This window comes from Falco biarmicus, chromosome 19 (assembly GCF_023638135.1).
Source record: "Falco biarmicus isolate bFalBia1 chromosome 19, bFalBia1.pri, whole genome shotgun sequence".
Taxonomy (NCBI): domain Eukaryota; kingdom Metazoa; phylum Chordata; class Aves; order Falconiformes; family Falconidae; genus Falco; species Falco biarmicus.
This window is the reverse complement of record NC_079306.1, coordinates 3,377,506-3,403,709: the sequence shown is the minus strand read 5'-3', so window position 1 is coordinate 3,403,709 and position 26,204 is coordinate 3,377,506. Positions and strand designations below refer to the sequence as shown.

The following is a 26,204-nucleotide window of genomic DNA, read 5'->3' as shown; positions in this document are numbered from 1 at the left end:
CCCCGCGGCTTGGCAGCGCCACGCCAGAGCCTCGGCCAGACCCCGCCTTCAGCGGGGCTGCGTGCCATGGGCGTCCCGGGGGGCCACGGTGTCGTCCCCCCCCCAGCTTGCCACACTGCCAGGGCCACCGTCACCATCGCTCTCCATCGCTCTCCCTGTCCCCTGCCTGCATCGCCAGGCCCCAGCGCCCTGCGTGCTCTCACGTCCCTTGGGGATGTGGCGGGGGAGGGGGGGGGGCAGGGCTGCAGTGTGTGTCCCCCCCCCAGGGAAGGATCAGTGCATGGAGGAGGGGAGGCAGCCCAGGACAGGCGAGGAGGCAGGAGAAGGGGAATTCAGCTGCAAATCTGAAGGAGAAGGACTGAACAAATGGGGGAAAAAAAGAGTAGAGACCCCCGGGGTGGGCAGGAGGACCAGCACTGGGTGGCTGGTGACGAAGTGTGTGCCCCCTCCCCAGCACCCAAGGGTGCTTCAGGGTGCAGAGAGGGACCCTCAGTGAGCAGGAGCGGGTGCAACGAGGCTGGGGGAGCCCAGAACCCCAAGCACACCCCACCCCCCACCCCCCGCTGCGGTACCCGGGGGGGCTGCTGCCCCTCTGCCACGCTGCTGGGGCGGTTCCCAGCATCGGGCTGATGCTTTTTTGAAAGTTGGACCTTGGATTTTATTTTTTTTTTTTTTTTCTGCGGTCCCTCTCCCCACCCCGCTACTGTTGGCTGGCGGCGGTGACTCATCAGTGCTGGGATTAATCATTCATAAAGGCGCATGCACACGCACGTGTGTCCGTGTCTGTGTCTGTGCGCGCGTGTGTTTGCCTGTGTTGCTCTGGTTGCTGCGTGAGTCATTCCCAGCCTGCTGGGCCTTCGCTGGACTGGGGTTTGCTGGGAAGAGAACGGAGCTCTTATCGCAGCAGGGACAGGAGGCGCTGAGCTGGCTGCGGATCGGGAAGCGGCGCTTCCACCGTGCCGTTGGCCTTGATCTCACCAACCCCAGACCCCTCCGTCCGCAGGGGTGGGTCGTGTTTTGGGGTGGGCACCGCTGCCCAGGCTCCCACCAGCATCCCCAGCCGTGGGGTGTGTCGCCTTTTCCAGCTTTCCCCACTGTAGAGCCCAATTTTGCAAGCAGGAGGTCAAAACAGAGGAAGATGGACCCCCCCCACCCGCCACCCCCCCACTCCCCCCCGAGGTACTGGCTCAGCCCCTCACTTCTGGGGTGCAAAAGGGTTGTGTCTCCATTCTCCTCGCCGTTCCCAGTTCTCCCTCTCCCGTACAAGAAGGATCGGCTTTGTAGCACCGGGGGGGGGGGGGAGGGGGGGGGATGAAGTCCAAGGCCAGGACAACACCCCCGCGGTAGCACTGGGGGGGTGCCAGGGTGTGTGGCTGTCACAAGCTGCCAGGTCGTGGCAGTGCTGCGAGGGAGGCAGGGCACCCTGCAACCTGCTCCAACCCGGCCAGCAGCTGGGAGGACTGGGAATCACCCATGCTTGGAACTGGAAGAACGGCTGAGCACTGGTGGGACTGGGCATGGCTGGTATTGGGAAGGGGGAGAATGGGAAAAAGCCGGTGCAGGGGACTGGGGCTTGGGAAACTGGGAGCAACTGGGGCTTAGAATTGGGGGAGTTACAAACTGAGAAACTGGGAGAAAGGTGAGGAATCAGGAGAGAAAGGATAAACCTGGGCTTCGCTGGTGCTCAGGAGAGCTGGGAAGTGGGGGCAGCTAGTGCTGGGGAAACTGGGGGGGCAGGGGGGGTCTTCTGGTGCCCCAGGGCTCTGCATCTGTGATGCCTTGGGGTCTGGGGTACCCTGGGTGACCTGGGACTTGCTATTTGGGTCCCTGGACCCCAGAGTTTGGGGTGCTCCAGGGTCCCGTGCCGCCTGAGGCTTTTGCATTTGGGGTATGCCAGGACCCCCCAGCCCCCCGGGGGCAGCAGCTGAGGCGCCACCTGCCCTGTCCTGTGGGGCAGCAACGTCCCGGAGGTGCCCAGCCGGGGGGTCCTGGGGGTGCCTGGCTGCAGCCCCTTTCAGGGTAGGCTTTGCCCGTGTGCCAAGCCAGCCTCAGCTGAATTGCACTAGAAAAGGGGGTGCTGGCAAGGGGGTCCCCCTGGGCTGCGCGCCCCAGAGCCGCCCTCCCACGGCCCCTTTTCCCAGGGATGCTTTCCCAGCCCTTCCCAAGGAAAGGCCTTGACTGATGCAAGTGGGTTGTCTCCACCCGGGCTCGGGGGTAACTCCACCTCCCGGCAGCTCCTCCCAGCGCTCAGCCCAGCTGGGATATAAGCAAGTCACTCAAGCAGGAGCAGCTGAGACAGCTGGGTGGGTGGCGTGGGACGCCGAGCCGTGACCTGTGCCGTGTCCTTCGCCTCGACGCCGGACCCCATGGCGACGCCTTCGCAGAAGAGGAGCACCCGCAGCGGGGCTTCGGGGACCCCCTTGTCCCCCACCCGTATCACTCGCTTGCAGGAGAAGGAGGACCTGCAGGAGCTCAATGACCGCTTGGCTGTCTACATCGACAAGGTGCGCTCGCTGGAGCTGGAGAACGCCGGCTTGCGGCTCCGCATCACCGAATCCGAGGAGGTGGTGAGCCGCGAAGTCTCGGGCATCAAGGCTGCCTACGAGTCGGAGCTGGCAGACGCTCGCAAGACCTTGGATTCGGTGGCCAAGGAGAGAGCTCGGCTGCAGCTGGAGCTCAGCAAAGTCCGGGAGGAGCACAAGGAGCTGAAAGCCCGGTGAGTGCCCTGGGGACTGAGGGGGGGACACACCGCGGCGGGGTGGGTGCTGGCGTCATGCTTGGCAGGGAGCGGGAGGGAGGAAGGAGCGACCTGGAGGAGGCAGGGAGAGGAGAAACCCGTGACCCAGCTGGGGCAGGAGAGCCCGTGGTGGCGAGGACGAAGAAGGAGGGAAGCTCTCCCGGCATTCCCACTCTCCCTCCAAGCGCCATCTTTGGCTGGGATGCCCTTGGAGGGGGGATGCGGGAGCTGAGTGGGGGCCTGGGGCTGAGCAGACGCGCCCTGGGCTCCTGGGGAGGGTCTGTGCGACGCGGGGTGTGAGCGCCGGGCTGGCGGCCCCTCCGCGTTCGTCATCCTGGAGCTATTCCGAAACCCGCTCCAGCGCAGCCCGGGAAGCGGTGCCAGCCAGCTGGCTCTGTCCTGCCCACACATCTCGCTTGCTCGTCCTATTTTCCTCTGCTGTCTTTGGCATTGGCACCGGTTAAAGAACCCGCTCAGGTTTTGTTTGCCTTAACCCTCCCCGTGCCGAGCTGCTCCCGCTCCGCGGGGTCCCCTCCTTTGGGATGAGCAATGCCGGGGCAACGCCTGCATCCCTTTCCCAGCGCCTGGGTGACGTGCTCCAGCTCTGCTTGGAGGCTCAAATCCCCCCCCAGCCCCTTCCCGTCAGGTTTCTATCTTTCCCTCCCTGCCCTCCGACATGCCCACCTGGCTGACACCTCCCGACCGCCCTTGGGTGCCTCTGCCCCCCCCCCTCCCCCGGGGATGGTGGCAGATGACCAGGGTCCCCTGAGGACGGACAGCGCTGGGACCAGCCACAGGGCTTCCCCGGGGCTCTGGCACCGCAGCCCTGCTGTGCTCCGCTCCCCAAATCCAGCTTCATGGAAGGAGCCGGAGGGTTCTTTTCCGACATGAGCTTTGGCTTGGGGCGGGATCCGGGCTGGGCAGCGGCGGGACAACCCTCTCTTCCTCCATTTGCTCTTTTGCCCCGTATTCTGGCCTCCTCGTTTTGAGTCTGTACCAAACGAGGCTAAAATTAACTTCTTCAGAAGATGCCGTAAATAATCTCTTCCCAGTAGGTAGAACGAATGTGCAGCCCGTTACAGCTGTCTTTGAAAGCCGTGCGGCGTTTTTATATTTAGCTTTCTATTTCCCGTGTGCTGCTGCAGCTCCGTCCTTCGATAAGGAGGTTTTGCTCGTCCCACTCACTGCAGGGCAGATCCCTGCCAGATCCCAAGGATCTGGGACCAGGGAGACGAGGAGCAGAGCTGTCTACAGGCTTTTTCTGCCTTATGCAAACCCAGAACTATCTTGGCCGCGATCTTTCAAGGGCTGGAAAAAATGCCCGGCCTGCAGCCGTGTGTCGCTGGCTGAAAGCTGCGCGCTCAGCCCAGAGCTGGCTGAGTGGCCCCTGAAAAAAAAAACCCAACAAACAACCAAAAAAAAAAAAACCAAACCCACCAAACCAAACCAAAAAATTTGCGTTAAGCATTTTCCTGCCATGGGCTGAACCCCTGGAGCTTTGCTGTGCTTGTTCCCGAAGGCTGCCAACCCCCCTGAAAAAGTGGTTTGAGTTGAGGGGATTCCCAAAGAGCAGATGTGGGTTGGAGGTGGGTTGCGGTGGGCTTGAGAACCCCCGCTTTCGGAGCACCGGTGGTTTCTGGAGGGGAGAGGTGTTCCAGTGCGCTGAGTCGTCTCTGAGTCACCCTCTGTGAGATGAAGAGCGGCTCTGCCGGTGTCCCTGCTTCCTTGGGCAGCGGGATCGGGGCTGCTTGCCCACCCCCCAATCCTTGGGAAGGGGCTGCAGCTCATCCCGTGCCACCAGGGACCTGCTTGATGTGGTGGAGCTGCTCGGAGAGGGGCTCAGACCCGCTGCCCCACCGCGATGGGGCTGTAGGGCTGGGTTCGGCTGGGGTGCCCCGAATCTTTTGGGCATGGGGGAAGGGGGCAGGCGGGACCCCGACCCTGTGGCTGTGCCAGAGCCGTTCCCCGGGGTCAGGAGGGACGTGTGTGCCGCTCTCGCGGTGGGGCAGGTGGTGCAGGTGTTGCTCCACTCTCTGCCATCCAGCCGGGCAGGGATGTACCGGTCCTGCCTGCTCTGCCTTCCCACCCCGAGCCCCTGGGTGGGTGTCCCGGGTGGTTTTGGTGACCTTGGTGCAGCCACACTTTGCTTGTCTAGTACATAACCGGGCAGCCCTTCGCTCCGCCGGCTCTCGCCAGCAGCCCCCGGGAAGCGCCGGGTATCTCCCACGGGGCAGGCAGCTCTGGGGCCGCGTTATCAGCGCCCACAGCGTCGCCGCTGCCCACCGCCGGGGTTGTCTCGCCTGCACAGGAGGGTGGGTGGGAGGCGGTGGGTGGCAGGGTATGGCGCGTCAGGGTATGGCACGTCATGGTATGGCGCATCTGGCTGCGGCGCAGTGCCCGGTGCTGGTGGGTGCTGAGCTCACCCTGGGAGGGAGAGGAGCTGGGTGCTGGGTGCTCCGTCTGTGGGGGTGGGAGAGGTGCTGGCTGGAGGGGGACAGGGTGTGTGGAGACGAGACCGGTCTCACCAGCTACCGACGCGCTGGTGCAAGAGCTGCGTGGGTGGAGGAAGGGCTGGCCAGGCGGGGGGAGAGCGGGGTGGAGGGGTGCAGGCGCTGCCCACCCTGTGCCTCCCGCCACCCCTCTGTCCCCCACCGGCCGCTCTCCCCTTTGGCATGGACCTTCCTGCTGCCTTTTCAGCTGCTCCCGGTGCTGGTCCAGGAGACGGTTCCCAAAGCGCCCACCCCAGCTCCTGGCACCGGGGGACCCTCACCCCTGTGCTGGCTGTGCCCTGGGACAAGGGACCCCCCTCCGGCCCCCTGGGCCTCCACACTGGTACCCCAGCCCCGCGTGGCCGCTGGCTGTGCTGGAGCCATGTTCGAGAGGAAGCAGAGGGTGCGGTGAGGGTGCTGGTGACTCAGGGGTGCTGGCAGCACCTGGCATCGTCCCCTCCCAGACCATGGGCAGAGCCAGGACCAGCCTGAAATGCCCCTGTCCCCTGTGTCCCCAACCTGCAGTCCCCAAGGAGGGGCACCAGGTGGTTTTGAAAGGCACAGGCTGCGGCGGGGCACCGCGCAGCTGCAGAGGGATGCTCTGCACCCCAGTCCTGCCCGGCAGACCCCCTCCATGAGCTGGTTCTTGTCTCATGGGGTGCAAACAGGAGCCACCGCCCTCGTCTTGCTCCTGAGGATTTACCTCATCCCAGATCCTCCAGGCAGAGGCGTTTGGGGGTGCGGGTGTGTATGGGCACCTCCATCCCTGAGGCAGGAGCCCCGGGGGGGGCTCTCGGTGCCCCCCTCTGTGGGCTGTGCGGTGGCCCAAAACAGGAACCAGGCTCTCGTTAGCTGTGCGGCTGATGAGCGATGGCTTCCTGAATTGCAGCCCCTAACTCGATTAAGCCAGCGCCTTGGCAGCGCCACTTTCTCCCCAGACCCAGATCTCATCCCTGGCCCTAATGAGGAAGAATCTCCTGTTTTCCAAAGGTTGGGGTGTGGGGGGAGTTGTGAAGCCCGTCCAAGGGCAGAACAAGGGAGGTGAACCCCACAGCCCTTCTCCATCCCAGGTGGATTTTGCCCTGCCGCTGGGTTCAGTGTTGACCTTCCAGGAAAGAACAGGTAAATTGGACCTGTTTAATGGGGGGGGAGGGGGGGGAAATAATAATAATAAAAAAAAAGGGTGGCAACTGCCTCCCCGCTGCAGGGCTGGGCGCTGCCTCCGTGCCACCTTTAGCAGCAATGTGCTTGTGCTGGAACATTTTGCGTGGGGGTGAAACCTCAGGCTCCTGGGCTGTTTCCCCCCCTTCTGCCTCATGGAAAGCCTGCCAGGGAGGGAATGGTTTGGCTCGGAGGAGGCTTTGCCCTTTCCGAGCAAACAAAGAGCAGCTTGTGCAGCTGGGTGATGCTTTGGGGCAGCAGGCGATGCAGAGCCGGGGCTGGTCCAGGACCCCCCCCATACCCCTCAGGGACCCTCTTAAACACACCATCCCCGAGCTTCCAGTGCTCTGGATAGATTTATTTATCCCTGACATCCGCACTGGGCGGCTCAGGATCCCTGCTTGTGTGCTGCTGGGCTGAAAGGCTCTGTGGTGAACACACACACACCACCACCACCCCCACCCCACCCCCACACGTTGCTTCAAGGTCAAGGTTTTCGTTAGCCCTCTGGCTATTTCTGTGCGGGGGCATTTCTCGTCGTCTGTGCAAACATCCAGCCCCCCCCCTTGTCCCACCTCCCCCAGCAGGATCATCTGGAGTGGAGGAAACGGCCTCAGCACTTTCATTTTGTGGCTCTGCCTTCATCGCTGGCCGCGCTCGCCGGCATCTCACGGGCACCGCCGTTACCCCGTCCCGCTGCCTGGGCTGTTCCCGGGGATGAGGGGGAACAAGAGGAAATCCTGTTGCCACAACCGTTTTGATGACAATAGGATCCACCCTGGCAAATTCAGGACCTCAGAGCTGAGCGGGGTGGGGGCTGGAAGAGAAGCCATTGCAAAAGGACGCGGGGCGGCTTTGGTGCGGGAGCACATCCAGCCCCTGTACAGCACCCAGTGCGGTGTGTCCCAGCCTGCCCCGGCCGTGCCTGCTGCTGCTACAAGTGTTTTTCAGCCTCGTGTGCGTCACTTCAGTTGTTTGAAACTCATTAATGCTTCCACTTGGGAGCCCAGCAGAAGTGGGAGCTTGCGCCGGCGCGGTGCTCAGTGCAGGCATGCGGAGAAGACGGCGCAGCCGGGGTGGGGCATGCGGAGCCGCTGCCAGCTCCTTATTTTGCTAAATTCGTGCCCTTTGGGAGCAGCAGTTTCCTTCCCTGCTGCTGGCAGCCGGGGTAGGAGGAAGCCACTGGAACTCTCCCCCTGGTCTTGGCCAAAATTAGGGCTGGTGTGGAGGAGCCCCTGGGAAGCATCAGCCCGGTGGGTTTGGGATGGGTGGCCCCAGGGTAGGGCTGGGAATCGCCCCGTTTCCCCATCCCGCTCCCTTTGCGAGGCCGTTCGCTGAGCCCGTTCCTCCGGGACTTGGGCTCGGCACGTTCCCAAGCCGGTGCCACGTGAAACCCGTATCAGCTGCCATCAGTCACCCGCAGCCCCTCACCGGGGTGTCGGGGCTGGTGCCCACCTGCCTTCCCCTTCCTGCCCAGGGCTCAATAGCCCCAGTGTGAAGGCGAACAACTGCAAGGGGCTGGCACGGTCCCCGCGCCCCGCTTGCTGCGGTGGCAGCTGCAGCCCCGCTCCGTGTGAAGGATGCTGAAGCACAGCAGCGAGCCCCACGCTGCGCCTGGCAGAGCCAAAGGCTGGGGGAACTGGTGCATTGAACTAAGCCCGCAGAGGTGCCACAAAACCAAACGGGGGTGAGGGTGCCTCTGTTCCCGAGCGATGCTGAGGCAGCCTTGCCCGGTGTCAATCGTAAACCAGTTTCCTTCCCACCACGAAGGTGCAGGCACTTGTGGCCGGGCTTCTCCAAGCCGTAGCCATCCATGATGCCCTCTTGCTGCCTTCCTCTGTAGAGCCGGGAGGTGGGAGAGCAACAAGGGCATGTTCCTCAACAGCCCAAGGAGCGTGCGCAGTGCCTGCCCCACTGCCTGTCCTTTACCCTCCTTAATTACAGGGTTGCCCTGCCGTTGCAGATGTTGGCGCCGAGGTGATGGAGCAAACAACGGCTCTCCTGAAGCTTTTGAATTTTTGCACCGGGGCTGTGAGTGGCTCAGAAGCACCTCTGTAGGAGGGGGGTTCTGATAGCGGAGGGCTCTCAACCCTCTTGGACAAAAGCCACCTCCAGCCACTTGCTCCGGCTCTTGCTTTCGACACCCGCGTCCTCCTGCCACCCAGCTTGCTGCTCCCGGTCCTGGCTGAGCAAAACTCGGCGTCTCCCTGCTGCGGTGCTCGGAAGCTGAGCTCGTAGTGCCGATGTATTCGGCTTTTATTAAATAGCAGTTTAGGACACGCTTAGTCCATTAAAACCCTGGCTCTGAGTCATGGGAGTTCCCCAGAAAGTCCAAACTCTTGATGTGGATGTGTAACGTGGGCTTCAAAGGGATAGGAGCCCAAAGGGGCTTGACCCCAGTACCGGGGGTGGCCAGTTCCCCCATGGCAGCTCCCAGTCCCCACTGGGAAGAGCCGCTTGCCCCATCCCCCCGCACGGCTGAGCAGGGCTTGGGGCTGGCTGGTTCCTTTGAGGGGCTCTGGCTCCGGCTCCAGCCCTGGCGGCGCTCGCGGAGCTTTTGCAAACCCAGCAGTGATCGGCAGGAATAAAACCTCCGTATTTTTTGACACCTGGCCCTCACCGTGAGGACAGGGAGGGAGGTTGCAGCAGGGCGGGAGAAGGCTCGGGACCTCCGCCGGAGCATGAGCAGGAGATGAGTCACACTCAGCTGCGTGCCTTTGGGTCGGAGCAGGGTGCGGCCGCCGCAGGGCCATGCTTCGCCGTATCTCCGTGAGGCCCCCGCCACGCCAGCAGCCGCGTTCGCCTGCCCCTTCCTTCCTGGTGTGGTGGGTGCTGGTGGATAACCCGCTCCCCAGCACCAGCTGTGGGGTGCAAGGTGCCCCCCCCCGTAAAGCACCGAGCTGGGCTCGCTCCCCCAGTCATCTCCCCACAGCCCTGTGGGCACCGGGAGAAATTAGGGAGGGTTTTTGCAAAGCTCAGCCTGCATGCCACGGGCTTTTTGGGGGGGAAAGCAGGGTGCTGGGGGGTGCAGGTTTGCTCCTTGGCGTCATGCTTTTGCAGGCTGGGTTGCAGCTGCAGCCCCATTTGCAGGGCAGGGACGCAAACCCGTGGTGTGCGTGTCCCGACTAGCAAGTGGCGCCGCTTTTTGCAACCCAGCCTTGGCTCCGTCGTTCCAGTGCAAAACACCACCAGAGCGGGGCTGGCACGTGGCACTGAGCAGGTAACGAAGGCGCTTGCGGTGGCAGAGCCATTCTGTGAGTGCAGAAATTGGGGCTAAATCGCACTTTCTAGGGATGCCACGTCTGCAGCCCTCGCCGGTGGGGAAGTGGTTATTTCCTGCACACGTGCCGAGCCGCTTTGGGCTTCATCCTGGCACGGTGCACGCTGCCAAGTGGGCAGAGGTGCGCGGGGAGTATCTGCCGCACTGGCTGCACGTGGCAGAGTGCAGCAAAACACCAGCACCGAGCTACGTTTTCCCGGTGGCATCGCATCCCGAGCCATGCCAGCGGCCAGCACGGCAGCGCTGGCAGCGCCTCATGGAACATGGAATGGGCAAACAAGGTGGCTCCGGTGCCGCTGCGGGCAAACAAACCTTGTGGCAATGCAAACACCTCACCTGCCTTTATTTGTGCTCTGGGAGCCGGGATAGCCAACCCTTTTGTTCCCAGGAAGATGGGTGGCAGCTGGATCCAACAATCCCCTGCTTTGTTTCTTAATCAAAATGGTGCCCGCCAGAAGCTTTGCGTAGCTGGATTTATGGAAAACAGGGCGACCTGCTGCTGCTGGAGAGGGAAAAGGAGACTTTGAGCTTGCTCCCTGTTTTGCCTCTCTTGGGTCCTCTCCGCCTTGTCCCGTCTTGCCCAGGGAGCCGGTTCCCAGGGTTGGCGTGATGCAGCGATGCCCCCATAAGCTGAGCGACCCCCTCCTGGCTGTCCATCACCCTGCTTCAGGGCTGCAAAGCTTTGCATTCAGAGGCGCCGTCGCACCGCACGTGTGTGCAGAGGGAAAGGAGGCCGCTGCCATTTGCATGGTGGCAACGTGTTTCCTTGCTCCTGGGGCTGGGATTTGCATCCCTGCTCCGGCTCTGCTGCCCCAAGCCCTGGCCACATCGCCAGGTCCCAGCAAAACACGAGCTCCCAGCTGGTTTTCCCCCTTGTCCCAACGCTCCGGGTCCTGAGGACATGATGAATGTGAGTGACTCAGCTCACTGGGTTTAACTACATTTATACAGCCTCCTCCCACCGTGGCAAATCCCCCTGGAAAACACGGGGGATCTGCACTTTCTCTTCAGCCTTTAAATTGGTGGTTTATAGGCTTTGCCTTTCTCATTCAGCAAGGATCTATTAAAGTAAATTAACATGCTAGGATTTCTGGGGGGGCTGCACCGCTAGGAGTCAGTTTAGATTAAAAAAAAAAAAAAAATAGACATATAAAACTTTCCCATTAAGTTTGAACCCAGTTATTGCAAAAAACCTGGAATTTGCTGTGTCGGAGGAAGACAGTCAAGACTGAGCAAAATCCCTGAATTTTCCTTCAACCCCAGATGTAGTTGTTGTGTGAATTTTTATCCATCACATTAAAGATATGAAACTGCACTTACCACCATCGTGAATGTTCAGAGGGTTGTAACGAACACTTTGAATTTCCTTGTTCTCCGCTCTTCCCGAAGGATGCACAGTGCAGGCTTAACCTTTGACCAGGCTTTTATCTTATATACAACACTACAAAGTGTTAGTAAATTCTGGGATGGAAAAGCAAGATGGGAAGTGAGCGAGGTAGAAGGTGGTGTATTCCCCTATTTGAGATGGTTCAAAAATTAATTTTCTTTCCAGCACAATTCCAGTCTTTTTTTAGAGTTCCTTTTTCCTGATGAGGGCCGTTATCGCTTTAATCTATATTTAAGATGGTTGAAGTCTAGGCCATCAGGGTCTTTTAGATAACCTGGTTCAAAATGCTCTGGGATGTCAGCAAAAGGCAAGCTGGCACGCTCGTAATAAATGGCGGGGGGGGACTGATCAGTGCTCGATCGTGGTTTCCGAGCAGTGGAGACGTACAGGTTTTTAAAGCCTTTGGTGATTTTTTTAATTTTTTTTTTTTAATGGAAAATGCAGTTTTTGCAAGCAAGGAAGCAGCCCACCCTCTGGAAACCCCAGGATCAACCAAACCCCTCGGGACCTGCACAGACAAATACACTGGGCAGGATTTTTCCTGTGCACCGTGCAGAGAAATTGCTGAGCTCCGAGCTCCAGGGACGAACCTGGGGCTGGACCAGTTTTGCTAAACCAAGTTGCAACTGGTGACATTTTGCATGTAATCCCAGCCTGGAGGCTTGGATCTCTGCGCATTCCAGGGAACCCAGGGGTTCGGTGGCAAAGGGAATCCGTAGGGAAACTCTGCCTTCGTTTTGCTCGCTCATCACCGGCGGTGCCGGGGTCTGCGCACTCCTGGCGCTGGTGGCTTCCACCGGGCGATGCTCACCTGCTCTTTCCCAGCTCTTTGCATCCTCATGGATTGCTGCAGCCTGGAAGAGTTACAGGCAGCTGTGAAAGGGGGGGGTTCGCAGGCAGCAAGGGGATTTCGCAGGCAGCAAAGGGCTTTTTGCAGGCAGCAAGGCACTGGCGGACCCAGTGGGAGGTTGTTACGGCTGCTCCACGTACCCATGAAGAATAAATCCCCCCCCCTTTGTCTGCGCAAACTTATGCCCGATGCAAGCCTCACCTGAGCCCCCAAAACTGGAGCGGGCAGTGGAAAGCCGAGTCCCATCCGTTCCCCGCATCGATTCTCACGTGGGAGGTGGCAAATCCACCTTTTCCAGCTGTAAAACCCCTCTGGTGATACCACCCGCCTTCAAAACCGCCCCGGAGCCGTCCCGTTACTAGGGGGGACTCAGCCCAAACAGCAACGTCACTTGGTGACTTGGGGTTTCCATTTCGAGCCGCTGGCGGAGGCTGGGATGAGTCACCGGCGCTGGCGTGACACGCTGGGATGGGGAACGAGTGACACCGGGGCTCCCCAGCCACCACGGGGTGCGCCAGGCTTCTTCAGATGCTGTTTATTCTCTGAAATCACGTTTCCAGCTTGGAAGTGGAAATTAAAAAAAAAAAAAAAAGTGAGGGGGGGGGGTGCGCATCGGTCTGCTGAAGGGGGGACCTGGGTGCAGAGTTTTCGCTCTGGTGTGTCCACTGAAAGGAGAAAAGCTCCTTAAAAGCATCCTGGGGGATATTTGTAGCTGATTCCCGGAGATATCAGCTGTGATATTCAGTTGTGAGTCCGGTCCTGCAGTTCCCAGCAAGGCTCCTGGTGATGGGGTTTGTGGAGGGATGGGAGTGACTTCAGATTTTGGGAGCCCCATCCCAGCGGGGACATTTGCATCCCTCTGAGATGCTCTTTTTCTGCTTCCCAATGGAGCAGCATTTTTGCTTCGGTTTTAGGAAGCCAGGAAAAGCCAGATCCCAATTCCAGGAGGGGGGAACCCAGCTCTTTGGAGATGCCAACGAGCTCTTGCTCCGTGGAGCCGAGCAAGCCCCTTCGACGACCCCAGGAGCGTGCGGCACGGCCGGCACCAGCCTGGCACCGGGGAGGGACTTTGGCACAGCTGGTGCTGGAGGGTGGGGGCTGTTTCCACCCCCCGGCTGCCCTGTAGCCGGGGTTTGGTGCCCGGCAGGATGCTGGCTCCGTGCAGATGTTGTCCTGGCTATACATCGCGCTGGCTGTTTACAGCTCCCCTGCTAGGAGACCAGCTCGTGTTTATCCTGGTGATTTGGCAAAGGCACAGCGGCACGGATGAGTCAGGAGCTGGGAGAAGCTGCTTCGCCACATTCCCATTGCCCCACCGCAGAGGTTTTCCCAAAACTGCCTTTCCTCTTGCTGTCCCTGCGGCTTGTGCTCGGGGGACCCTGGTCCCTGGGATGGGGGAGGGACCCCTGGGATGGGGAGCGAGCCCTGGGATGGGGGAGCGAGCCCTGGGATGGGGAGTGAGCCCTGGGATGGGGAGCGACCCCTGGGATGGGGAGCGACCCCTGGGATGGGGAGCAAGCCCTGGGATGGGGGAGTGAGCCCTGGGATGGGGGTGCGAGCCCTGGGATGGGGGAGCGAGCCCTGGGATGGGGAGTGAGCCCTGGGATGGGGAGTGAGCCCTGGGATGGGGGGAGTGAGCCCTGGGATGGGGAGTGAGCCCTGGGATGGGGGAGCGATCCCTGGGATGGGGGAGCGAGCCCTGGGATGGGGGAGCGAGCCCTGGGATGGGGAGTGACCCCTGGGATGGGGGGAGCGAGCCCTGGGATGGGGGAGTGAGCCCTGGGATGGGGGAGTGAGCCCTGGGATGGGGGAGCGACCCCTGGGATGGGGAGCGACCCCTGGGATGGGGGAGCGAGCCCTGGGATGGGGAGCGACCCCTGGGATGGGGAGCGACCCCTGGGATGGGGGAGCGAGCCCTGGGATGGGGAGCGAGCCCTGGGATGGAGGAGAGAGCCCTGGGATGGGGGAGCGAGCCCTGGGATGGGGAGTGACCCCTGGGATGGGGGAGTGAGCCCTGGGATGGGGAGCGAGCCCTGGGATGGGGGAGTGAGCCGTGGGATGGGGAAACAATCCCTGGGGTGGGGGAATGATCTCTGGGATGACAGAATGATCCCTAGGATAGGGGAAGTGATCTCTGGGATGGGGGAACGATCCTTGGGATGGGGGAATGATCCCTGGGATAGGGGAAGTGATCCCTGGGATAGGGGAAGTGATCTCTGAGATGGGGGAATGATCCTTGGGATAGGGGGAACAATCTCTGCAATGGGGGGAATGATCCTTGGGATGGTGGAGTGATCCCTGGGATAAGAGGAACAATCCCTGCGATGGGGGAATGATCCCTGGGATAGGGGGAGTGATCCCTGGGATGGAGGGATGATCTCTAGAATGGAGGAGGAATCCCAGGGATAGGGGCAGTGATCCCTGGGATGGATCCCTGATGCTGGAGGCAGCTCGGTGCAAAGCAGCCAGCCCCAGGTGGGGCAGAGCAGGTTCCCTGGGTCCTCCCAGCAATCAGATCCCTCGGGAGCCTCCCTGGGCACGTGACGCCTCTCATCCCTCAGGTTCCCAAGCCGTAAATATGTCGTAAAGTCTTTTTTTGGGGGGGTAACATTTCCGCAGCCCCGTGGTGGGGGAGTCGGCTGGCGCATCGCCGGGCTCCCTGGCAGCGAGGCAAGAAAGAAACCTGTGATCCCCGGGGATCTGGGGGTGCAAACGGATTTCTAGATGAGGCATGAGCCAGCGAGCTCCCCTGCCTTGGCACCTTCTCCGGGGTGGGGCGGCTGCGATTTGGAGGCAGGGAAGGAGGGAAACGCCTGTTTCTCCACCGGCTCCATCCCACCCCATTTGGTCCCTTTCCAGCGTGCGGAGCTGGGCACCCGACGGCAGCCGTGCTGCCCACGGGAGCCGCCTCGTGCTGCAGAAACGGCTCACGATGCTTCGTAGTAGTAGTAGTAGTAGTAGTAGTAGTAGTACGGTGAAACCAAAAGGTGTTTCCTAGAAGGCAGCTGGTGGGCTTGGGCATCTGGGAGGGGGCTGGCACTGTTCCGCCAGCCTGGCAGGGTACATGCCCAAAGCTGCTCACCCCGGCCAGCTCCCGGCGTTGTGCCAGCTCCAGCTTGCCCAGAGGGAGAAAGGGCAGAAGGGGCAGAGCCAAGGGGAGCGGCGGCAGGTCCTGGGTGCTGCTTTGTGGGGCTGGCCCCCCAGCCTTCTGCAGGAGTCATCTGCCCTGAGGGGCTTCAGCCCTGGCCCCCTTGGAGCCCTCATGGCAGCGCTGCCGGCTCGCTCCTGCGTCTGTGCCGAGTACAGGCACAGTGGGTCCAATTTTCCATGAGCGTTTGGATTTTCTGGCAGCTCAGCTGCAATTTTCCTTTTTTATTCCCCCCCCCCTCCTTCCTGCTTTTAAAAGCTAAAAATAAAACATCTTGAGGCCCCTTTTCCCTCCATCTTTTCTCTGGAGACATTTCTGTCTTGAGGATTTGGTGCCTCTGCTGCGTTTGCTCCTCTTGGCTTCCATCAACGCTTGGTTTTACACCCAGCTCTCCTGGCATGGGGGATCAAATCCTGCGGGATGCTGAGCCCATGTGCTGCAGGCACACAGCCCTTTGGGGTGGATCTGTGCTTCCCTTTGGGATCTGGGATCTTCCAGGCTCTAGCAGGCACCCGCCGGAGGAGAAGGAAGGTCCCCGTGCATCCCCTTCCCGAGGGAAGTGGGAGCGATGCAGCCGCCAGGGAAGGTTTTATTTTTAGCCCAGCACCAGCTGGAACCCGGGAGGCTGCTGGGGAAAGAAAAGCAGGACCCAACGGGAGCTGAGGGGAAAACCCAAACCCTGGCTGGGCTGGGACGGGAATCACAAGGGGCAGGGACCGGTGGGCACAGGGGTCCGTGGCACGGGAGAGGACTTTGCCAAAATCTCATCTGGGGGCTGTGTTTTGAAAGCAGGGAGGGGGGTGGGACACACACTGGGGTCCCAGAGAGCCATGTCACACAGCCCTCCGGACCCACCGGAGGAAGGGATGGGACAAGATTCGTCTCATCCCTTTTGCTTCCTGCAAAACTGCGCCGGACTCAGCGCCGCAGCCGGTGAGCATCGCGCTGCCACCTCCGCTCCCCCCACCGTGACCCAGAGCCGAGCAGGGCAGGCTTTTAGGGAAAAGGGATTGTACCCTCGAGTCCTCAGGGATTTACCCTGGGCTCTTCTAGGCATCAATGCCTAAATTTTTTAATTTTTTATTTTTTTAATTTTTTTTTTTTTTTTCTCTGAGCCCTGAGGTCCCTGGCGAGGGTGAATCCATCACCACTGCGGAGACACAAATGTAACTATCTACTCCCAGCGTTTCCCCCTCTGTATTTAATTTCAGAACAGTCCTGTGTCCCCTAAAACATGGGAAGCTCCGGGATGTGCCCAGCGTGGCATCACCCCCATCCCAAAGAGCCCGTGACTCCCAGCTGTACCCAAGTCTCTGCAGCCGAAGGGGTGAGCCAAGAGCTCCAAAAGCAAAATGCCAAAGGGAAGCTCTTCCCGGAGTTAAGCCGTGGTTAACTCGCTGGAGGACAGCAGGATGAAACCCTGCCGGGGTGGCCGTGCCGGCGGGGAGGGCGAGCCGCTGCCAGATGGAAAAATTCAGCTTCAAATGTTGCTTGCAAGGAGGATCTGCTCCCAGATGGCGTTTTTGTCCTATGAGTCACTGGCACGCAAGGAGTGGGTTGAACAGGAAGGACCCGCCGGCTCCGGCAAGTGGGACGGTTGATTCTCCCCCAAAAGGGGCCAAATCCAGCCCGGCAAAGCCTTGGGGGATGGGATTACCTGGGAACACCCTCCCTGTGCTGGCTCGGGTCAGGAAGCAGAAGGAAAGGCAGGAAAATCTGCTGCGGGCCAAGGAAGGAGCTTCCCACCTACATGCGAGTCTGGGAATGCTGGTCCCTGCTTGCCCTGGGGTCCCGTCAGAGGTTGGACCACCTCCTCAGCACCTCACTGCCCACTTCCCTATCCAGATCCTATCCCCGGGGGCCAGATCCTGCGGGCTGAGCACCCTCTGTGCTGCGAGCCCCTCCCTGGTATTTTTTTACCCATGACCTAATGGCCCGAGTGCGTGCGTCGCCCCAGGAATGCGCACCACGCGCGGGCACGCAGCCAGCGCTCGCCCACAGCCGAGGGGGCACCGCAGCCGGCGCCAGCGCTGGGCCGCATCCTGCCTCCACCAGTGCTAGACCCGATTTTGGGGGAGTTGAGAAATAATCTGTGGTGGGCCGACAGCACAAACCACCCCGGTGCTGACGGCCGCCGGGTGCCGCAGAAAGAGCGTCGGGTGTTGACTTTTTATAGGACCCTACCAAAATAGCGCCAGGTTGGGGTTTGGTGGTGGGGTCGGATCGGATTCCCTAGGCACGTGGTGCTGCGTCTCCAGTCCTGACCTGCTGTCGGGGGGCTTAAAAAACAAGGGGGGAGATGGAGGCACAAGGTGGTGCGGGGGCTCAGAGGTTGCGCCACAGCGCTGGAGGCCAGGGGAGGTCTGCAGTCCTGGGGGGGGGGGGCACTGAGCCCGGTTGGGGCTACGGGGGCCGGTGTCGCTGCTCTGCACCCACCGAGTGACAGCGGCGGGCTGAGCCCGTGGTGGGGCATGTCTGCCCCCAGGGCAGCCCCATCCCCAGCTCATCGCCCCGTGCACGCCCGGGAGAGGCACCAGGCTCGTGGCGCTGGCACGGTGGGTGCCTGGGTTGGGCAGCTCTGGCTCCAGCGCCGCTTCTGCTCCAGCGCCCTGGCTCCTCCCCAGCCGCCACCGTGCCATGCAGCCCCGCCGCGCTGTGCAGTGCTCTTCTGCACCGTGCCGCACCGTGCCACACCGTGCCACATCATATCACGCCGTGCTGTGCTGTGCCACGCCATGCCACACCATGCTGCACTGTGTCACACCATACTGCTCCGTGCCATACCACACTATGCTGCACCGCGTCACACCACGCCATGCTGTTGCATGCCATGCTGTGCCATGCCACGCTGTGCCATGCTGTGCCCTGCCAGGCTGCACTGTGCCATGCCACACTGTGCCATGCCACGCTGTGCCATGCTGTGCCCTGCCAGGCTGCACTGTGCCATGCCACACTGTGCCATGCCACGCTGTGCCATGCTGTGCCCTGCCAGGCTGCACTGTGCCATGCCACACTGTGCCATGCCATTCTGTGCCATGCTGTGCCATAGCACAATGCGCCATGCCATGTCACGCTGTGCCATGCCACGCTGTGCCATGCCACAATGTGCCATGCCATGTCATGCTGTGCCATGCCACGCTGTGCCATGCCACAATGTGCCATGCCATGCTGTGCCATAGCACAATGCGCCATGCCATGTCATGCTGTGCCATGCCACACTGTGCCATGCCGTGCCCTGCCAGGCAGCACTGTGCCATGCCACGCTGTGCCATGCAGTACCATGCCATGCTGCACTGTGCCATGCCACGCTGTGCCATGCCACACTGTGCCATGCCATGCTGTGCCATGCTGTGCCATAGCACAATGCGCTATGCCATGCCATGCTGTGCCATGCCATGCCCTACCAGGCTGCACTGTGCCATGCCACAATGCGCCATGCCATGCCACACTGTGCCATGGCCGTGCCCTGCCAGGCAGCACTGTGCCATGCCACAATGTGCCATGCCATGCTGTGCCATAGCACAATGCGCCATGCCATGCTGTGCCATGCCACGCTGTGCCATGCCGTGCCCTGCCAGGCTGCACTGTGCCATGCCACGCTGTGCCATGCCACGCTGTGCCATGCTGTGCCATGCTGTGCCATGCCGTGCCAGGCATCAGCCAGTGCGCACTGACCTCTAGTGGGTGCAGACGTGCCCGGGTGTGCGTGTCACCCATGGGTGTTACAGCACTCAGACACCTCCTGCCCCCCAGCTTTTCCCAGCCCTTTCTGCTCACCAGCACCCAAACCGGTGCTGGACAGGCGGGTGGCCAGGACCTGCCGGACCTTTGGCGGGTGGGTGTTGGGTACCATCCTGCGCTCTCCTGGGGATGATCGGGGGGGTGTGGATGTGATGCTCTGGGTGCGACGCGTGGTTTCTCCGTGCCGCTGACCCGTGCCACCCGGTGCGTTGCAGGAATGCCAAGAAGGAAGGGGACCTGCTGACTGCCCAGGCGCGCCTCAAGGATGTGGAGGCTTTGCTCAACTCCAAGGAGGCTGCACTCTCCACAGCCCTGGGTGAGAAGAGGAATCTGGAGTCTGAAGTGCGGGACCTGAGGGCGCAGGTGGCCAAGGTGAGTAGTGACAGCCCTGTCCCCAACCGCCCCAGCGTCCCCCCTGTCTGCCAAGTCCCCGCTGTGGCAGGGGACCGCGGGGCACGGCTGGGTGGGGGGTGCCCTCTGGCCAGTCGCCCGCTGGGACAGCCCCTCTCAATTCCCTGCAGCTGGAAAGCGCCTTGAACGAAGCCAAGAAGCAGCTGCAGGATGAGATGCTGCGCCGCGTGGATGCCGAGAACCGGCTGCAGACGGTGAAGGAAGAGCTGGAATTCCAGAAAAACATTTACAGCGAGGTGAGCCGTGCCGTGCCGCGCTGCTGCGGTGCCAGGCTGCCTGGGCATCACGCTCCCCGTGTCTTGTGTCCCCATCCCCAAACCGATCCCACCCTGAGGTGACACGGTGTCCCCTGACCCATCCCCAGGAGCTGCGGGAGACCAAGCGCCGCCACGAGACCCGGCTGGTGGAGATCGACAACGGGCGGCAGCGGGAGTTTGAGAGCAAGCTCTCCGAAGCCTTGCAGGAGCTGCGGAGCCAGCACGAAGCCCAGATCAGGCTTTACAGGGAGGAACTGGAGAAGACCTACGGGGCGAAGGTGAGCGGTACCATCCTCTTCCTCCCCTGCTGGCGGGCGCAGGGTGCTGGGGGTCCTAACCCACCCGTCTGATCCTCCAGCTGGAGAACGCCAAGCAGTCGGCTGAGAGGAACAGCAACATGGTGGGTGCTGCCCACGAGGAGCTGCAGCAAACCCGCGTCCGCATCGACCACCTCTCCTCCGAAGTCAGCCAGCTCCAGAAGCAGGTGAGTCAGGACCCAGGGATTCATTCCTTTGGGTGCCCACCTGGGGGCTGATCCCCTCCTGGGGTTGGCCCCAGGTGGAACAGCCCCCCCCCCCCCTTCCTTCCCCGCACAGTTGGCTGCCAAGGAGGCGAAGCTGCACGATTTGGAGGATATTCTGGCCAGGGAACGCGAGACCAACCGGCGCCTGCTCTCCGACAAGGAGCGGGAGATGGCCGAGATGCGGGCGCGCATGCAGCAGCAGCTGGATGAGTACCAGGAGCTGCTGGACATCAAGCTGGCCCTGGACATGGAGATCAACGCCTACCGCAAGCTGCTGGAGGGCGAGGAGGAGCGGTGAGCGCGGGGAGCTGGCCCCCCGTGGGTTACGTGGGTCCCGACCCTCATGTCCTCACTGGCTCCATCTTCCGCGCAGGCTGAGGCTGTCCCCCAGCCCGTCCTCCCACAAAGGCGCAACCCGGAGCCATTTGTCCACCCCGGGCTCCTCCAAGAAGAGGAAGCTGGAGGACAGCGAGAGTCGGACCAGCTTCTCCCACCACGCTCGGACGAGCGGCCGCGTCGGCGTGGAGGAGGTCGACTTGGAGGGCAGATTTGTCCGTCTCAGGAACAAGTCCAACGAGGTGCGTTCACCTATGGGGGAGGGGGTTCCCCAGGGGTGTCCTTCAGCCCCACTTCACCCCGTGGGCAGGAGGGGAAGCAGGACAAGCTGGGGGGGAACCGGGCTGGGGGTCTCAGCCTTGCCGCGCTCTCTCCCACAGGACCAGGCGATGGGGAACTGGCAGATCAAGCGGCAGAACGGAGATGATCCCCCCATCACCTACCGCTTCCCCCCAAAGTTCACCCTGAAGGCTGGCCAGGTGGTCACGGTGAGTCGCTGCCCGGTGGAGGATCCAGCCGAGGTCCCAAAGCCACCCGGGCTGTTGGTGACACGGAGCGGTCTCGGCGCCCGGCTTTTTGGAGGGGACAGACCCGTGTCCCCAAGGTCTGAGCTCCGCAGACCTGAGATGTTGCTTTTCCCTGGGCTTTTCTCCCTAGATCTGGGCTTCGGGAGCGGGGGCCACCCACAGCCCCCCCAGCAACGTGGTGTGGAAATCCCAGAGCAGCTGGGGCTCCGGTGACAGCCTGCGCACCGCCCTGATCAACTCCAACGGCGAGGTGAGAGCCCGACGGCAGCACCGGGGGGGCACACGGGGGTCAGCAGACACCGAACACCCCCCCCCAAATCCTGTCCTGTCCCCCACAGGAGGTGGCCATGCGGAAACTGGTCCGCACTGTGATCATCAACGATGAAGATGAGGATGAGGATGAGGATGGAGTTAACATCCACCACCGCCATCACCACGTGAGTCCAGTGCGGGTCCCTGGGGGGTGGGAGGCTGTCATGGGGGTGCTGGGGGAGCTCAGGCCTGGTCCCAGTCAGGGTGGGAAGCAGCTCAGCATCACGCAGGATCAGGCCTTCTGGGAGAAGGCAGTTGGGAGGCTGCTGTGGAAACAACCACGTGGGAGAAGCCAACAGAACTCCAGCACCTGGAGAAGATTGTGACTTGCCAGAAAAGCTCTAGAAACCTTGCTGGAAGTCACCTCCAGCCCTGAGTGACCTTGACCTGCCATGAAAAGGGCTGGAGGAGCCAGGAGGGAGGCTGAGCTGGTACCTGGCATCACTTGGAGGCGGAGGACAGGACGGTGGGAAGTTGATGGACGACACTTCCCTGCAGCAGCTGCTCCATCCTCTCCGCTTCGCAAGGATGCTGGAACACATCCAGAGGTGACTTCGTCCTTCCTCTCTGCTCATCTCTCCCCTTGTGGAGCTGAAATATGCACCAGGAGGAGCAGCGGGCAGAGAGCGGGCAGCGGGCCAGGAGCAGAACGGCAGCCGCTTCTCCTCGTGTCAAAGCTAACATCCCTGGCTGCATCCCAGGAGCCCCTGCCAGCCCAGGACCCCCCGCCAGCCCCTCCCGCAGGGAGTGGTCTGTCTCGCACACAAGATGCCCACGGGAATCACGTGCAGAGAAATGCCGTCACCACCACGCTGTGCCTTGACGCTGCTGAAAAAATCTGGATGCTGCCCCACGGGGCTCTGTGTGGCAGGAGCAGGATGGAGCATCCATCATCCGCTTTGCCTTGGGTTCTCTGGATCCAAAGCGCCATGCCGAGACGGATATCGATTATCCCTGGATGGAGGAGCCAAGCCCCTGCGGGTCAGCGCTGCCCATTTATCTGGGGGCTGAATCCTTTCCAAGAGTGAATTTCCCGTTGGGAAGCAGTCATCTCGGCTCGCCCAGGCAGTGAGGAAGAGGATGCTCGTAGAGAAGGGCAAGAGAAGCACAGTCACAACGTCCCCCGTGCGCTGAGAGTCCAGGGTACAAGGACAGGGCGGCAAGGACAGTTCACCCATGGGCGGTGTGCCAGCCCCAGTAATTCAGGATGAGAAATATAATGATGTTAATAATAATAATTGATTATTTTTAAATTATAGAGAGGGTGGGTGGAGCGCGGATGCTCTTTGGAGACTCAAAGACCTTTGGTCCTCAGGGCAGGGTGCTCAAGGCAGAAGATGCTCTGGCGGGTGCTCAAGGTCGTTTTGTCTTGTCTGTGTGTCCCCCCCCCCAGGGTAGCTGCGGTGGCCCTGGGGACCCTGGTGAATACAACCTCCGCTCGCGCACGGTGGTCTGCGGCACGTGCGGCCAGCCAGCCGACAAGTCAGGCAACCAGAACGCTGGGATCAACACCGTGTCCTCAGGCTCGTCCACTTCCAGCGTGACCGTCACCCGCAGCTACCGCAGTGTGGGTGACTCTGGCAGCATCGGCCTTGGGGACAACCTGGTGACTAGGAGCTACATCCTGGGCAACTCCAGCTCCCGTAGGCAGGTCAGTGCCACTTCCAGACCCCCGGCCCAAGCTGTCCCGCTGGGTCCCCCACCCCATCCCTGCATCCTTCCTCAACAAGGCAGTGCTGCAGGGATCCTGTCCCCTCTTTCCCCTCCCCCCCCCCTCCGCTTTTTCTCTGCCCCCAGCCCCCTCCAGGCTTGCCCAAGCCTCTTTGTGAGGGGAGCGTGGGGTCTGAGGGGGATGGGAAAGGGCTGTGGCCGTAGCATCTCCCCACCCCATCCCACACTCAGCTCCCCCAGAGCATCTCTGCTCCCCCCACAGCTCTCGTTCCACCGTGTTCCGCCGCCGCGGAGCGTTGTTCCTGCTGGTAACAGGAATATTGCAGCACTCGACTATTAATACCCTCACTTTTAGTCAATATTCTCAATTTTCTGACTTCAGCACTATAAATACCAGCTAAAGGGTATTTATTATACCCCAAGGGCAGGGGTGGACGAGAGCCAGGGCACCATGGACATCCCGAGGGTCCCGCTCGGACACCGCTGCCTCCCCTGCAGCCAGGGCAAACGGGTAGGGATGCTGAGTTATTTCTAATTTTCTCCTTTGTCTTTCTTCCTCCCAGGCTCAGGCTGTGCAAAACTGCAGCATCATGTAACTCCGTGGCACCATTCCTGTGTTTCCTGGCCATCTTGAGCTAGTTTTGTTGTTTTGTTGTTTGTTTTTTTTTCCCAAAGCAAAAGAAAATTTTTTTCCTTAAAAAATACGATACCAAAAACCAAGGTTGGGGTTTTTGTTTTCTATAGCAGGAGTTTTATATATATATATATAAATATATATATTAAAAATGCTAAAAGATGCTTTTTTTTTTTTAAAGAAAAACTCTATTTCTATAAAAAAAAACCAAATAAAAAAAAGCTTTTTCAGCTTCAAAATTTTTTTAAAACTTCAGCCAAAGACACCGAGGAATCGTGTTTACCGAACAGCCATGCAGGAAGAGATTGTAGTTTAATAGCTCTTTAGATTATATCTTTTTTGCCAAAGCTCTTTATATAGGACCGGGAGAAGCGAAGCTATCCCCACCGGAGCTGCGCGGCGCCGCGGCACGAGCGGGTCCGCAGAAGCGCTGGGGCAGAGGCTGAGCGCCCCGATGCTGGTGCAGATCATCCTGCCGGTGCTGGTGGGTGCTGGTGGGCACGTGCCACGGAGGGTTGCCGTCTCAAGCAGAGCACAGTGCCTTTGCAACCCTTCTCTTTTTCTAGTTTTTTGTTTTGGGTTTTTTTTTGGTGGATCTGAACCCCAAATTCCCTTCTTTTTTTTTTTTTTTTTTTTTTTTTTAATTTTTTATTTCACTGCCACACCGGCGTGGGGGGCTCCTGGCAGCTTGCGGGTAATGCCCCACGTCTCTCTGTGGCCGTGTGGGCATTATCCCCCCTTCCCAGCCCCTTGCCCACGTGCACTCCCAACGCTCCACGTACTGTATTTCCCATCCAAGGCACCTCTTTGCCCTTTGGGTTTGTTTTTTTTTAATTTTATTTTTAAGCAGCCGAGTTGTGCCTTAGCCCAGGTGGGGGCTGCTCCGGAGCCGGGCTGGGAGCCCCCCAGGACCTTGCACGGCATTGAGGGTAGATGGAGTAGGGGAAGTGAAAACCTGCCGGAGCTGCATCCCGGGACCAGATGGATTTGGCAGATTGGGTGGTGGACCTCACTCCTGCAGGCTCGGAGCCGGTGGGACCCCCTTGGACCCCCTTTTTGGGGGCTGCTGCATCCAGTGTGGTTCACCTCTGTTCTTCTCGGCTGCGGTTAGTCGGGCTCTTCTCTGGTGGCAGGAGCTCAGGAGCCCATTTCAGGGCAGGATGAGGCCAAGGATGCTTAGTTGGGACAGGGCTGGTTTGCCAGGAGGGCGCTGGGGGAGGCTTTTTGGGTGAGGGGGATTTGGGGGTCTGGCACGGGGGGCTCCTCTCTCTGCAAGGGTCCATCCAGCTGTTAACAGAGATTTCAGCTTTTTGCCTCGATCGGGGTGTGCCTGCAGCACCCCCTGCCTCGAGTGCAGCCTGGGGGAGGGGGGGGGGCAGGTTCAGTTCCCCAGCACAAGCCCCCCCACTCCGGCGGGATCTGGTGGGACCCCGTATGTATCTGTGCTTGCAAAGCTTCTGTATTACTGCCTGTATTTCCTTCCAGAATCAATACAGCCAAACCCTTCCCACCCGTGTGTCCGTGTCATTGCTGTCCTGGGGGGGGGGCTGGGGGGGACACGCTTTGCTGCAGCCCAGCCTGGCCTTGCTCTTGCCCTGGGGCTGGGGGTGGGGGTCTCTTTTAGCCCCGCAGCAAGGGTTGGGGCTCAGCACCCTACCGGGGGTAGGGGGGAAACAGGGTGGTCCTGCACACCCTGATGCACCCATGGGACACCCCGGGTGGGGTGCTGAGAGCTGGGAGGGTGGGGGGTCCTTGCAGGGCTAGTACCCCCCCCAGGCTCTGCGCTGATGCAGAGAGGGGATAGAATTTGGGGAGAGGGCTCAGAGATTCCCACCTTTTGGGGTTTTGGGGGGCAGACATTCCCCAGGGTGGGACGGGATGGGGATGGGATGGGACGGGATAGAATGGGATGGGATGGGATGGGGTGGGATGGGATGGGATGGGATGGGATGGGATGTGACGGACTGGGATGGACTGGGGGTGGGGGTGGGGGTGCAGAAGCAGAGTGAGCTCCTGAGCGCAGGTTTGCTCCAACCATGGGGATGACCCCAGCACCCCACCAAGGGGACCCCCCCTGTTCCCCCCGCCCCCTGCCAAGCCGTGCCAGGCACTGGAGTGAGGCGGGAAGCCGGGGAGAAGGAGAGCCGTAAAGCCAGCGCATAATCGGCTTTGCCGGGCACAGCGTTGGGGAGCCGCGATGTGAGCGAGCGCGGGCGGGCGGGCCGGGGTGCAGGCACAGCCAGGTAGGTGCCCGGGGTGCCCATCCTGGGGGTACCCCCCCCCCCAGTGCTCGGATGCCTGGGTCCCCCCAGCCGTGCAAGTTCACAGCGCCCAGACTTGGGTACCAGCAGGGCTGAGCCGCACGAGGGCAGGGGGTGCCAGGGGGTCTCTGGGGGGTCACTGCCACCATCCAGCTTTGGGGTGGCTTTTGGGGACATGGCAAGGTACCCACATCCCCCCCCAGGACGGGGGGTTACGGTGGGGGATCACAGGGTGGCACGGAACATGGTGGCTCCAGCGTCACCCCCTCCCTGTGCCACATTTGCCCCCCCATCTCTGCCAGCTCAGGGATGCCAGTGCCACAGCGCTGGGACAGATAACCGGCACAGCGGGTGACACCGAGGAGCTGCAGCGTGTCCCCCTTGCGCCCCAAGGTGGGACCCCAGCCTGACCCCCAACCTCGCACCTCCGGGCTCCAAAAGTCACGAGTTGTGCCCAAAATAGCGGGTTGCTGAGCGCC

The 26,204-nt window shown here is 61.1% G+C and overlaps 1 protein-coding gene across 1 annotated transcript; it reads left to right on the top strand.

Moving 5' to 3' along the window:
* The first annotated feature begins 1,752 nt into the window (after nucleotides 1-1,752).
* LMNA (lamin A/C) lies at nucleotides 1,753-24,974 on the top strand. Its single transcript, XM_056322295.1, has 12 exons — nucleotides 1,753-2,716; nucleotides 19,009-19,165; nucleotides 19,315-19,440; nucleotides 19,569-19,739; nucleotides 19,820-19,945; nucleotides 20,058-20,278; nucleotides 20,358-20,562; nucleotides 20,701-20,808; nucleotides 20,978-21,097; nucleotides 21,186-21,284; nucleotides 22,553-22,810; nucleotides 23,394-24,974. Exons 1-12 carry the CDS (start codon nucleotides 2,367-2,369, stop codon nucleotides 23,424-23,426), a joined length of 1,974 nt encoding a protein of 657 aa, XP_056178270.1. The 5' UTR covers nucleotides 1,753-2,366; the 3' UTR covers nucleotides 23,427-24,974.
* The last annotated feature ends 1,230 nt before the right edge of the window (nucleotides 24,975-26,204 follow it).

Bases quoted from the DNA above. Each gene is read 5' to 3' on its own strand.
- LMNA (XM_056322295.1), top strand. From the start codon at position 2,367: ATGGCGACGCCTTCGCAGAAGAGGAGCACCCGCAGCGGGGCTTCGGGG. The intron at 19,946-20,057 runs GTGAGTCAGGAC...TTCCCCGCACAG, and splicing joins TCAGCCAGCTCCAGAAGCAG to TTGGCTGCCAAGGAGGCGAA. The intron at 20,563-20,700 runs GTGCGTTCACCT...TCTCTCCCACAG, and splicing joins TCAGGAACAAGTCCAACGAG to GACCAGGCGATGGGGAACTG.